Source organism: Haemaphysalis longicornis, unplaced genomic scaffold (genome assembly GCF_048455015.1).
Source record: "Haemaphysalis longicornis isolate Haplotype H1 unplaced genomic scaffold, Haemaphysalis longicornis Haplotype H1 scaffold_3, whole genome shotgun sequence".
Classification (NCBI taxonomy): domain Eukaryota; kingdom Metazoa; phylum Arthropoda; class Arachnida; order Ixodida; family Ixodidae; genus Haemaphysalis; species Haemaphysalis longicornis.
Window position 1 is genome coordinate 202,558,963 of NW_027526335.1, and position 13,148 is coordinate 202,572,110.

Below are 13,148 nucleotides of genomic sequence, written 5' to 3' on the forward strand. Positions count from 1 at the left end.
TCTTTCCTCCACATTTCCAAGGAAGCAAGAGGAGACCGAACCAATTTTTCGCGTGTTGCTTCTGACTGTTTTCAACATTTTTTGCGTTCAACGTGTGCCGTTTTTGTATTTTATAATTTTGAGCTGATTTTCGGTGGTCGTGGAGTTTTTGCTATCAACCCCATTCTCATCGCAGTGCTTAACCAGACCAAGAAGAGTAACATCAAGCATTACAGTTCAGTAGAGATTTGAAATGACCAATTTACCTTTTCGTTCCTCAAAAACAAACAAAACCATAAATATGACGCCTCGCCATTTATCGGAGGAAAAACTTTGCTGGTAATGTAAAAAGAGAGGAAGAAGAGTCACTTCCTAAGTTTTCATGGCTGTTTAGGACAAATACGACGGTCCGAATCTTCATCACCATTAGGAAGCTGTCCGGGATCTTGCTCTGGCTGCCATCACTATGCTTTCGTGTAGTGTCGCCTCTTCTTACTTTACCAGTCTTCCATGTCCCACGCATTCCCCATGTCCCTCCAGTCGTTTATCTCGACTGGGATTTGTCTTGCTTCGGACGGACTGAGGTCTGTCAAGTTGTAGGTGTCCCTAATCAGTTTGGCCGTCGCCAGGATTGCCTTTGTCACGCCCCATGCCACCTTCTGGACGACCTTATGGAAAGAAAAAAAAAGAACACAAAGAATTCAGATAATTTGGAGTAACAATATTAACGTAAAAAGAGACATCCCTATTAATGGTGAAAAACGTGTCATCTGCTATTACCGATCATTTTGCCCGGCTCTTTAAATAATTACTGGATACACTTAAGGCTTTATTAGCAAACTGTTTTTATGCCTACGTAGCGCCAGCCACAAAGCTGAATATATTCTATATAATCACCAACTGCAGTAGTATTACCCTGGAATTATTAAGCCGTTTGCTTTGACCACAAAGTTGCAACGTCTCAACGAAAGAAAGAGCTGCAACGACTTAAAATTTCCGAAATGCTTCCTCTGTGGTCACTTAGTATAGCCTCTTCCTTACAAGACCACTCCCAAACATTTTAAGATATTTTTATTTATGGTTAGGTGGTCTACTCATTAAGATGTCAAAACTCTCGTTTGTCGACAGGGAACACTCAATGCAACCCAGATTAAAATGTCGAAAATTTTACGCAGACGTTAATCTAGTGGTTTATAATAATAGGGTTAATAAGGTGAGCAGCATACCTCTGTAGCACGTGCTTTAAGCCAAGCAAAATGGGTTTCGATCTGTCGGTGGTACTTGTCAAACACTGGCAAAAGGGACCTCTGGAAGATGACGCTGGCCCCACACGACTGTAGCCACATGACGAAGGTGAGCTTCATCTCGGCGTATAAGGGCAAGTAGCCGAAAAAGAGGAGGTCAAGCGCGGGCTCGACACCCAGCAAGAGCGCGAGAACGATCCAGTACATCATCCAGTTGACATAGAGGCGGGGGTCTGACGATCGGACCGCTTCGCAGCAGGCGTACGCCAGGTAGAGGGCGCCCGCTACGAGGAATATGAGCCGACTCAGAGTGTGCGAAAGGCGGTTGAGCAGCAACAGGAGAGCGATCCACAGAGCGGGAACCAGGTGAGGACACTGCATGGGCGAAGAGCGGAGAAGGCAGGAATATAAAAAGTATCCCCTGTGTAGACGAGAGTTTCCTGTAATATATACTAAACACCACTTATATTGCTACGTAACTCCCGGAACATTTCACATAGCATTGGAGTGGATCACATGGTGGTCAATCCATCGTATACGTAATCTACTGGTACGTGCCTCATCAGTGGGCGCGCACGGCCAGCCGAAATGACGAGGAAGAGATCGCCCAGAACCAGACTGGCACGAGCTGCATTGGATGTCTTGGCTTTGGGTTGTTGGCATCTAACATGGATTATCTGTAAATAGATTGCTTATTCGCATCTCCATCGTAAGAATATGTTTGTTTGTTTCCGGATAAAATCAAGTATTACACCGTTTCCGGATAAAATCAAGTATTACATTAGGAGAATCAGGTTAAATCCGATTTCTCTCCGAATGAACCATTTCCAAGTGGCGAACTCCACAATCGTGGACTGACAGTTCGTCGTTCTCTACCAGTACTTGTTGGAAACAAGGCCAACAAAGACAGCTTTCGAACTCATTGAGTATTGGCATAACTCTACCGCTGGCTAGGCCAGGCCGACTCACTGATGTTATTGCAATTCCGCACTGATGTTATTGTGCCTAGCTAGCCGAAGCTGTGATCTCGAGAGAACCTTCTCTCAGCCGAGATAAGTTCGACGATAGTACTGGTCTCGAATGGAGACCGACATGTTGCACATGCATAGGATAACGTATGTAAGCCATGATGTGTAAAAAAGTCTATGGACAGCTTTTCGACAATAACATGTTTTATTTTTTGGATATTATCAGTAGTCTCTCTGTCATGATTACTGATTCATTCCCGAAGACACGTATATTTCGCAGACAATTTCATGCAAAATCTCTAGGTTCCCCCATTACCAGCCTGAAGAAATACCGAATTTAATGCTTTGGAGTTAAGAAGCTGGTAAACCCCTTCTGTTAAATATAATGGGTGTGTCACTTAGTTCATGTGCAGATGTAACGTTAAAAACAATAATTTCTGGGCATTTTTACAAAATCCCGATTTCTCTCCGGTTATCAGTTTGAAATGTTACATGTGATTTTTACCTCCCCATTTTAGCAAAATATAAATCCGGAAAACAAACAACCCGAACTATACTGAACGTGGAATCAAAATAGAAATAGACGATATAAACACGGGCAGTCGCCCCTCGTAATTATTCCCTTTCTCCGGTGTTCTTGCGCCAATATGTATTCAGTAGCACTTAACTAACACGCTCAATTTACCGCTTTTTGAAAGGGCTGGCGCTGATTATTCGTCAGAGTAATAAGCGCCAGCTCCTATTTAAACAATCTATATACGCAAGTAAGCTTTAAAATGAACTTTATTTCAGATTTGTGCCAGGTTTACGCGTTGAATATTATAGAAATGGCATCCAAGCATTATTTAAATGATAACCGGTCTTTTTAGTTGATATGGAAACATTTATTTGAATACAATTCTTGTGGAGTAAATTTTATCCCCCAGCCGAGGTGGCTCGCCGCCTTTGGTGCCGCTCAGCGGATCCCGAGGGCGCGGGTGCCCGCGATTCCCCGGCGCGCGTTTTTGTTTGTTTTTTTGGATGTAGGTGAAAAACGCACGCACCACTTTGTCGACATTGCGGCTTGAAGGGGCACTGATACAATACTTTTGCATCTTGTTTTTTTACGCAATATGTAGCTAATGACCTACTTATCACGTGTGGAAACCTCTTTTGCATCAGCGTGCGACAGTTGTTTAATGAGCGGTGTTTTCATAGCGGCAAGTCGTAGTTTCCGCAAAACGTCAGTCTTGTATAAATAAAGCTGAACACGCGACCGTCGAGCGGATATCAGAGAGCCTAGCTGCCGTATCACTGTCGAATCCGTGTCGCCGGCAGTTTCTGCGAATACCCCACGTATTGATGTCGCGAGACGCTTCATAAAAAAAATTACGCCCACCTCCCCTCGCGGGAACCCTGGTGTGATGCGACGCTGAGGGGGGTTCAAGCGCAAGCGGAGAGCAACCGTCGACCGAAAGGCCCCCGGAGAGCGGCACACCGGTTATATGCACAGCGCGCCCGAAAGACAGGAGACCGCGGAGAGAGAGAGTACTGCACATGCGCAGCACCGCGCGCAGCGCCGCCTACCGGCGTAGTGAGAGCGCACTGGGCCGCACACGCTCTCACCTGGGCACGCGCCGGCGCCAGTGCGTCTGCCGCGGCTATGACGCAACACAATCCAACATAATCCACTTTAATCCAATCCAATCCAATCCAAACCCAATCCAATCCAATCCAAGTCACGCCAAGCCAAGCCAAGCCAAGCCAAGCCAAGCTAAGCCAATTCAATCCAATCGAATCCAATCCAATGCCCCTCGCGAGAGCGTTCGCAATCGGGAGGAGAGGGGGAGAGTGGCTGCGGACAACGGACGCACGCAGGAAGGACAGGGCCACCGAGAAGAGATGCTCTGAGCGTCGCATCTAAAAGCGACCATGGACGTACATGACGCAGTCGTTGCGAGTGCAAATTGCTGCCGCGTCTAGAAAACGACGCGCGACGGTCCATAGGGTGGGGAGACGCACGCTGGGAGCAGCCGGTCGTTCTGCCTACAGGTCCGCCTACAGATGTGTTGGGGAAAACACAGCGGCGGATATTCGACTGCCGCTCTCGTAAGCGGTGCAGATGAAAATTTTTAATGCTACACGCCATCGTATTATTAACTAATTTCTCATATGTGCTGCCATTTTTTAGACTCGTGTTCCATTTCGTGCAGCGGTAACAAGCTTTCGCTCGAGCAGAGCCACTTCGTGTCCGTTCCAGCCGTGCGCGCAGCGACCATGCGGCTCGCTTACTGCCTTTTCATGTGCGCAGCGCGTTCGGCGCCCAGTGTAATAAAAAACAATAAACATGAAGCGCATAAAACCACTGCAGAACTTAGGTCACGGCCAGCTGCATCGCTGCAGAACTTAAGTCACGGCCAGCTACTCGATGAGCCAACGAACTCACGGCGCCTTCACCGTGCCGCCACCAACGATCGGATCGTTCATTGCTCCAGAGCAGAAGCTCCGCCCTGTGATTGGATTGGCGAGTCGGCGCAAAACGCAGACAGTGCGGCAGCGGCCAACACAAACTCGGGGCGTAGGTGGATGTTTGCCGCTGATATTTTGCAGATGATGTGTGCGTGTTCGCACCAATCTATCTCCAAAATTATCTCGCCTTCAAAAGTTTGTGTCACTACCCTTTTAAGATGAAGATAGCCAGGTGGTTTTTGTTATTCCGCGGTTACGTAGAGAACTAAAAACTGTGGTTGATTCATCTGTCATATGAATCGGCAAAACATGAAAATGAAATGTGCCGTGAAATCTGCAGCTGAGCATGGTTTGCGGGTCAGCGGCTGTCTAGTGTGTGTGCTTGGCGGGCGACGTCCTGCTGGCGGGTCACTTCGGCAAAGGTATACTGGCGTCATTTCCGTAGCGGATATGACGTCCGTGAAATCTTGGTGCATGCCGGCATAAAACCCCTTTGTGTTAAAATACCAAACCCTAAAACGAAGAACCCTGAATATTACTTACTCTTTCACATTACAAGAAGACCCTGTGTGCAGGGGTGCACCCTTTACAGGTGGCTTGCTTCGTTGTACTGACGTCATTTCTGTGACGCATGCGACGTCAGTGATACCTTCGTGTCTCCCGAAAAAAACGCTTTGTTGTTAAAATTTGATATTTTTAAACCTTTCAGTGGATCAAGCATCCGGACAGTTCCTGCCCTGTCGCTACACCAGTATCTTGGCCCAATCTCGCCACAAACGCCGAAAATTCTCTCCTGCCTACCCGCCTCCTTCCTCGCGCCGAGGCAACTACCATCCACTTGTACAAGAAGGTTCCTACGCTAATAGCAAGCTCTTTCACGCCGTCTATCCCCCCATCCCCCGTCTACGCTGCTATGGAGCGCCAACACACTCCACTAGTAACCCTAATTCCCACCCAACCTTCGAGCCGTGGAGGGGCCAATTCGCAATTTCCAAACTTGTTCACTCTAAGAAAAAAGGGTGTGGTAGTTTCTCCATTGAGCGTAAAACAGGAATGTATCTTATATTGCTCCTTAAGCCTAGAAAGATTATGCTGTTAAGAGGGATGAGTGCGTTTGTCTCCCTGCTAGTGCAGGAAGATATCCCCCTATTATGAGCTAATGGAGGAGCGTTTTTCCCCTGGCGGCGCTACGCGCACAAGGCTCGTTATGCGAGAAAGGTCTACAGAGAAAGGCGATCTTTCCTGTTGAAAGGAGGCGAGAAAGGCCGATCGGTTTGACGATCGAGGAAGTACAAATAGGTAGGTTACTTTGCTTGTTTGTGCTTAATATGCGCTAATATAGCCTACCCAGCACCAGAATTGCGTGTGGGAATCGTTGAAGGTAGGAGACGTCGTTTAGACACAAACACTTATTTATTTAACGGTTGTAAGGAGCTACAATAACCGTGCCTCTTGTTAGGCTTCCGTTCGCGCCATCTTCCCTTTCTCTCTCCTCTCTCGTCTTCTCCTCTTCTCCAGGGTCTTCTCTTGGCTTGGATTCTTTCGGTGGCGTGTTGCTATCTAGCCGAACCAAGCTCTTCGTTTTGAGTTTCGGTTTCGTTTTTCCACACATTCCCCCCCAAAATGACGGAAGTCATTTTCTTTTACTGCTACGTAATTTCCAATGGGTACACTAGCTGTATCGGTCGCTTGAGCGTTGACCCTCCGGGCATTCTCAGGATGCACGATCGGATCTTTCCACCTCGTCCTGGGAACACCTTTTGGATTCTTGCAAGGCTCCATTGCTGCCGGGGTAGTTGCGAGTCTCGAAGGAGAACCAAGTCCCCAACCACAAGGGTTTTCCCTTGGCGTCGTTTTCCGTTGTGGAGATTTCGCAACTCTGCCAAGTATTCCTTGGTCCATATACGCCAGAAGGCTTTGATGGCCAGCTGTCGACGGGTCCAAAGCTTGTGCAGGCTGTCGTCAATATTGTCATCTTTAATCCCCACATTTGGTAGCGTTGTCAGTCGTTTGCCCGTCAAGAACAGGGAAGGACATAGTGGTTCCGGTTCCCCAGCCTCGTCATAGAGGTTAGTTAATGGTCTGGAGTTCAGTACTGCCTCTACTTCCGAAAGCACGGTTGCAAGCTCATCGAATGACAAATATCTTGAGCCAATTACTTTCTTCAGTGCAAGCTTGGTGGATCCAACGAGGCGTTCGTAGAACCCACACCACCATGGAGCACGCTCAACTATGAACTTCCATTCAATGCGTGCGTTTGAGATGAAGTCAAGTGTTGCAGGATGGCTCCATGACTTCCAGAGCTGCGAAAGTTCTTTGTTTGCTCTTTTAAAAGACATGGCGTTGTCGCTGTATATGACTCGAGGGATTCCTCTCCTGGATATGAATCTCCTGAGTGCCATCAAGAACGATTCAGTGGACATCTCTCTTACGAGCTCAAGATGAACAGCTCTGGTTACGGCACAAGTGAACAATGTAACATACGACTTGTGCATTGCGCTCTCTCCTTTGACCAGAAGCGGTCCCGCAAAGTCGACACCCGTGACTTCAAACGGTTGTGCCTCGGTGACTCGGTCTTGCGGAAGCGGTGCGATTACCTCGGTGGCTGGACGAGCATTGAACCTCTGACAGGTCATGCACCCCTTAATTATTCTTTTCACCAGCTGGCGTGCACGCACCACGTAGAATTTCTCTCTCAGCTGTACGAGTGTGTCCCGCACTCCTCCGTGCAACACTTGAAGGTGACATCGGCGAGCGATCAGCTCCGCTAATCGGTGGCCGCTTGTTAACGCGATGGGATGCTGTTCGTTGTACGGCTTCTCACTTTGCTGGAGTCTTCCCGTGATTCGGAGCACACCGTCATTGTCCATGAACACGGGAATATCTCGGAGTGGTGAGTCTGCGGGAAAACGTTCCCCCGTTTGTGTGCATTCGATCTCTCGCTGCAGATCTTCACGCTGTGCTAGCCTTATCCAGTGTTTCTCGGCTTCGTCCAGTTCGCGTGTCGTTAACGAGCCAGATTCATTGCTGGTATGGCGCAACTTATGAACGTATCTCATAATCCAAGCTGTTACACGGAGAAGTCTCGCTGCTTCACTGTATCGTGTTATGTCCAGCACTGTCTGTGACGTGGAGCTTGTAGCCTGGAGAACTGCCGGAACCCTTTTTTCATCTGTTGCCGCCGAGGTGTTGCTGGGTGGCGAGTGATTCGGCCAGAAGTTCTCGGGCAACCCCATCCACTCAGGTCCTTTCCACCAGAGGGAACTTTCCACAAGCTGCTGACCGCTGAACCCTCGGGTCATGCAGTCTGCCGGATTTCCAGATCCAGGGCAGTGTTTCCAAAACGCAGGGTTCGTGATGCGTTGTATCTCGGTGACTCGATTCTGCACGAACTGCTTCCATTGGGACGGTTCGCCTGTCACCCAGTGCAGGGCCACAGTCGAGTCTGTCCAGAAGTATGTCTCCTGCGGTCGTTCCTTCAAGTTGTTCGTTATGTATCGGCCCAATCTAGCTGCCAACAAACAAGCCATCAGCTCCAGCCTCGGCAGTGTCAGCTGCTTGATAGGTGCGATCTTCGACTTGCCCATGAGGATACTAGACGTAGTATTGCCTTCCGCATCTGTAACACAAATGTACGCCACTGCCCCGTAGGCCACAGGGCTAGCATCGGCGAACACATGTAGCAACGTTTTCTGCGGAAGTCCAGTCGTGGCAGCACGGTAGCAACGTTGCACATGCACTCTTTGCAGTTCGTTCAGTTCACAACACCACTGCACCCACTTAGTGTCTAAGTCCTGCGGTAACACTGCGTCCCACTCCACGTTTCGTTGCCAGAGTTCCTGGAATAGGGCTTTGGCTCTAACGGTGAATGGTGTCAGCCATCCAAGTGGATCATACAGTCGAGCTGTAGTTTTTAGCACAGTTCTTTTCGTGCTTGTTCCAGGATCGGGCGGTGCGCTCGTTGTCGGCGTGAATGTGAGCTCGTCGCTGATGGGGTTCCATGTTAATCCCAGCACCTTGAGAACACCCGAGAGGTAACCTAGATGCCTGGATTCTTGACCGTCGCTGATGTGTTCACTCACTTCCTTGCTGTTCGTTGCCCATTTGTGCAGTTTCATGGAGGCAGCATTGAAGATAGCATTAGCTTCCGTGTAAATCTTCAAGGCTTCTTCCCCATTTTCTGCTCCAGTTAGGAGGTCGTCCACGTACAAGCAGTCCGCTAGAATTCTTGCAGTGACGGGATACTCTCCCTCCATGCTTCTGAGGTGGTTCTTTAGCGTTGCTGTAAGTAGGAAGGGACTTGCTGTTGTTCCGAACGGGACCCTCGTCATTCGCCACGCCTGCACTTTCGGCTTCAATTCAGTCGTTTCTGCTGCGGTCTCGAACCAAAGGAATCTCAAGGCGTCTCGGTCTTCTTCTCGTATTCCGATTTGTAGAAATGCCTTTTCGATGTCTGCCACTAACGCAATTCTGTGCCTTCGAAAGTTAAGCAGTAGTCCAACGAGGTCAGTTGTCAGGTTTGGGCCACTTTCAAGGTTTTGGTTGAGCGACTTTGCGTAGTTTCCATGTGATGACGCGTCGAATACCACTCGGACTCTCGTTGTGTCACTTGCCTCCCGTATCACCGGTTGGTGTGGCATGTAGTATATCGGTCCGTTGCTCACATCCTCTTCAACCACAGCCTCGGCCACGCCCTCCGTACAGTACTGTCGGATGACGTCATCGTAAGTTTGCAGCAGGTCAGGGTCTTTCTTGAGGCGGTTCGTTAGCTGCACCAAGCGTTTTTCCGCGACTTCCCTGTTGTCTTTGAGTTCGATGTTTTCCTTCCAGGGAAGGGCAACTTCATATCTACTCCCAACTTGCTTGATGTTTTCGTCAAACGAATCAAGTAGTTGTTGTTCTGGACAACCGGCCACATCGTCCGTTACTCCTATCGACTCCAACGTCCAAAAGCGTTCTAAATAGTTCGAGGCATCAGAGTCGTCAAGTGACACCTTCAGTGCAATTGTTTGCATGCACTGTGCTTCCCTGACTCTCGTTCCAACTGGGCCCTGTATGCACCATCCAAAAGCTGTTTCAACTGCTCGGAGTTTTCCATCCAAAGCCTTCGATCTTCCGGTCACAAGATCCCAGTAATGTTCTGAGCCAATAAGGAGGTCAATATCCCCTTGATCTTGGTCACCTGTACGGTCAGCCACAGCCTCTGATCCCATGAGATCTCGCAGGTGGGCTTCTGGAATTGGAACCTTCTGGTCGCAGATCACTTCGGTTTCCAAAACTTCAAGGTGGTGAACTTTCTTGTTCTGTGCCGTGACAGAAACTAGCACTCTCTTAAAGTCTCTTTCGGACTGACTTCCGCCGAACACACCGACCTTTAGTGCTTCGTATCCCACAACTTTGCACCCGAGTTTTTTGGATGCTCTCTTTGTGATGAACGAGCGTTGGCTTCCACCATCGAAGAGAGCTCGAAGTGAGGTGGCATTGTCCGCTCCTGCACAATATACAGTTGCAGTCTGTAGCAAGACGACCGGTCTGGCGGCTTCGTTCGTTGTGGACTCCAAATTCACTGGAGCGGTGGTCACGCTGCTGGTGCTCAATGGTGCCTTTGGTGCGGTGAATTCTGGGTCGCACATCGTTGTGGCATGTCGTTTCGAGCACTTTGCACATTTGACGTTACTCCTGCACACATTTGAGCGGTGGTTGGGTCTTGTGCAGCGGAAGCATCGTCTTCCTGCCATGAGCCTTTTCTTCTTTTCTTCCAGCTTGATTTCAGCGCAACAAGCCGCAGTCTCGTGGCTCTTTTCTGTGCAGAAGAAACAGGCATCAGTCTTCGTTGTTTGGTGCAGTGTCGCCACCGATGACTTCGGATTGCCTCCTTTGTGCGGTTTGTAAACATTCTTGTGGTCGTTTTTAGCTCCGGGAAGGTGCGGTTTTGCATCCACGTTTGGCTGCACTTCTAAACCTTCGCGGCTTTTTACTTCGATGCGCAGAAAGGCAATCAGTCGGGAAAGGGACGACACCGTCGCTCCTTTTGTTGCACTTTTCTCTGATGATTTTTCGTGTGCATCCTCTGTAACCAGGGTTGCTTCGTGCAGTAGAGTCTGCTGCACCGAACTTTCCGCCGCTTGTTCTTTTGCAGTTGTTCTGTTGAAGTCGAGTAGTATTTCCTTCGGCAGGGAACGTTGTACCACGGGGAAGAGAAGCGCCTCGAATGTGTTTTGGTTTTGGCCAAGCGCTTCCAAGCCTCGGATGTGAGACAGGAGGGTATCGTATAACCGACGGAGGCCCCTCACGTCGTCCGCGCTCCTCACCGGCGGGACGCTCAAGAGCTTCCGCATGTGCGCCTGTATAAGCCCCTCTTCGTCGCCGAAACGAGATTTGAGCAGCTCCAAGGCGTCCTCGTAACATCGTGCTGTCGGAGGAAGGCCCTTGATGACACTCGCCGCGTCTCCTGTCACTGCTGCCTTGAGGTAGCCAAACTTATCCAACACCGTGAGTTCGCTGTTGGCGTTGATAACTTGGTCAAACTGCTCCCAGAACTCCTGCCAGCTAACGCTCTTTCCGTCGAACTTGAGCAGCTCGAGCTTCGGTAGTTTCACTTTACAGGGCGGTGCCCCTGCTTTCTCGTTCTGTTGGGCTGGCGTGGTTTCTGTTCTGGGTGGACGGTTCTCGCGAGCATCGTTTATCTCTTGCTTGAGCATAGCGATGTAAGTTACGATCTTGTCGCCGTATTCCAATGTTCGGGCGAAATTTTGCTCGACCTCTTCGTCGGGTATGCGTGGTTCAATGGCGGCGTCTGCCTCGTTGAGCTGAGCCTGAATGGCGGAAATCCGCGCTAATAAAACTTTCAAGTGTTTTTCGTTTTTCTCCTGGCTCTCGATATATGCGTCAGTTTCGGCAAGAAGTTTCGTCACCTGTGAACGCACGGCTGCGCGTTTTTGCTTCAGTCGTTCCATGGCTCCTGTGGGCGTCACCGTTGAATCCGCGGAGCTGGGCTGGTAGCGTTCTTCCCAGGCGGTTCTTTGTTCTTACGTTAGGTGACGAGATGCAGTGTCCTGGCCTCCCACCATCCCGGGTTTCGGCACCAACTTTTCTTTTTGTGGGAATCGTTGAAGGTAGGAGACGTCGTTTAGACACAAACACTTATTTATTTAACGGTTGTAAGGAGCTACAATAACCGTGCCTCTTGTTAGGCTTCCGTTCGCGCCATCTTCCCTTTCTCTCTCCTCTCTCGTCTTCTCCTCTTCTCCAGGGTCTTCTCTTGGCTTGGATTCTTTCGGTGGCGTGTTGCTATCTAGCCGAACCAAGCTCTTCGTTTTGAGTTTCGGTTTCGTTTTTCCACATTGCGGTTGGCAGGCCATGACGCCAATCGTATATCTGCTACTTTTTGCATTCGTCCCTCTAAGCGCTCCGTCTACGCGTTTGCCGCGAACACGCTTCTGTAAGCACAGAAGTCGTAGCCATTGAATTCAAAATGCTGCCTCTATTTCCCAAACGCTTGAAATCCCGCAGTTCACTGACACACAAGATCACAAGCATCCAATGCAGCCGTTAGAGAACTAAACAGGAAGTGTACAACCAATGCATCAAAACGCAGATCGCCTGCAATCGTGCATCTCACGGCAAATGCGGTGCACGCAGCATGAAAAACTTCCGCCACATTCGTGTGAGCTAGGAGATGACGCTGCTTGCCATCTAGCGAGATCGAAGTAAAGCAATCGTAAAAGTTTAAAACGGACCGATTGATGACAAAAAAAAGTTTGGGGGGCGGTGGGGCACCTACTAAGCATCACTATTTGTGGGCGCTGAGATGAAGGAGTCTCCTCTGTGGCTAACGTATATATAGGCAACATTACAGATGCCGCACGCTGGCAGGAACGACTTGGGAAGAAACATAGCACAGCACAGCCACATAGACTTCATTCAAGGCATTGTCAACGCACAATTCATGCAATAGACAACAGCAGAAGACAAATACACGTGCACAAACACATTGCACAACACATTTTAAACTTTTCACATGTCTCCGTCATTACAAAGAACAACTAAACCTTAAACGGCTACAAGAAAATTTAAAACACGGATTGGAGAGCCTGCAAGAAGGAACAATGAGCTTGTTTCTGCCGAAAAACCCAGAGTATAGCGTGAGCCTCAGCTGGGTTTTGTAATTTCGTCAAATGCAACTCTTGTAATTGCAACCTTTTATTAGTTTTACCATTCCTACGAAGCAGCAGAAAAGCTGAACAAAAAAAAAAGAATGTTGTTGATCTTTCTTTCATAGGAATCTGCGAAAAACGAAAGTGAAATGGGCCTTCACATGAGCCTTTCAATGTTTATAGTGCACCGATATGAACTTGCAGAGTGCTATTTATGTTTCATCGGCATGGCGCCACTAGACGCATCAACATTACACCCTGGCTTACACGCGCTGGAGCATTGCGTAAACCGATTGAAACCCAAGCACTCGCAAACTGTGCGAATGAAACCGGACGGGTTGTCAGGGAATCGT

General features: G+C 49.0%; 1 protein-coding gene across 1 annotated transcript; it reads right to left on the reverse strand.

The window, feature by feature from the left end:
- Window positions 1–320: 320 nt before the first annotated feature.
- LOC144175932 (receptor expression-enhancing protein 4-like) lies at window positions 321–1,667 on the reverse strand. The gene is made up of 2 exons (XM_077705005.1): window positions 1,206–1,667; window positions 321–647 (listed from the first exon to the last, which is right to left on the reverse strand). The coding sequence occupies exons 1-2, from the start codon at window positions 1,602–1,604 to the stop codon at window positions 477–479; spliced, it is 570 nt and encodes a 189-aa protein (XP_077561131.1). The 5' UTR covers window positions 1,605–1,667; the 3' UTR covers window positions 321–476.
- Between the last annotated feature and the right edge of the window lie 11,481 nt (window positions 1,668–13,148).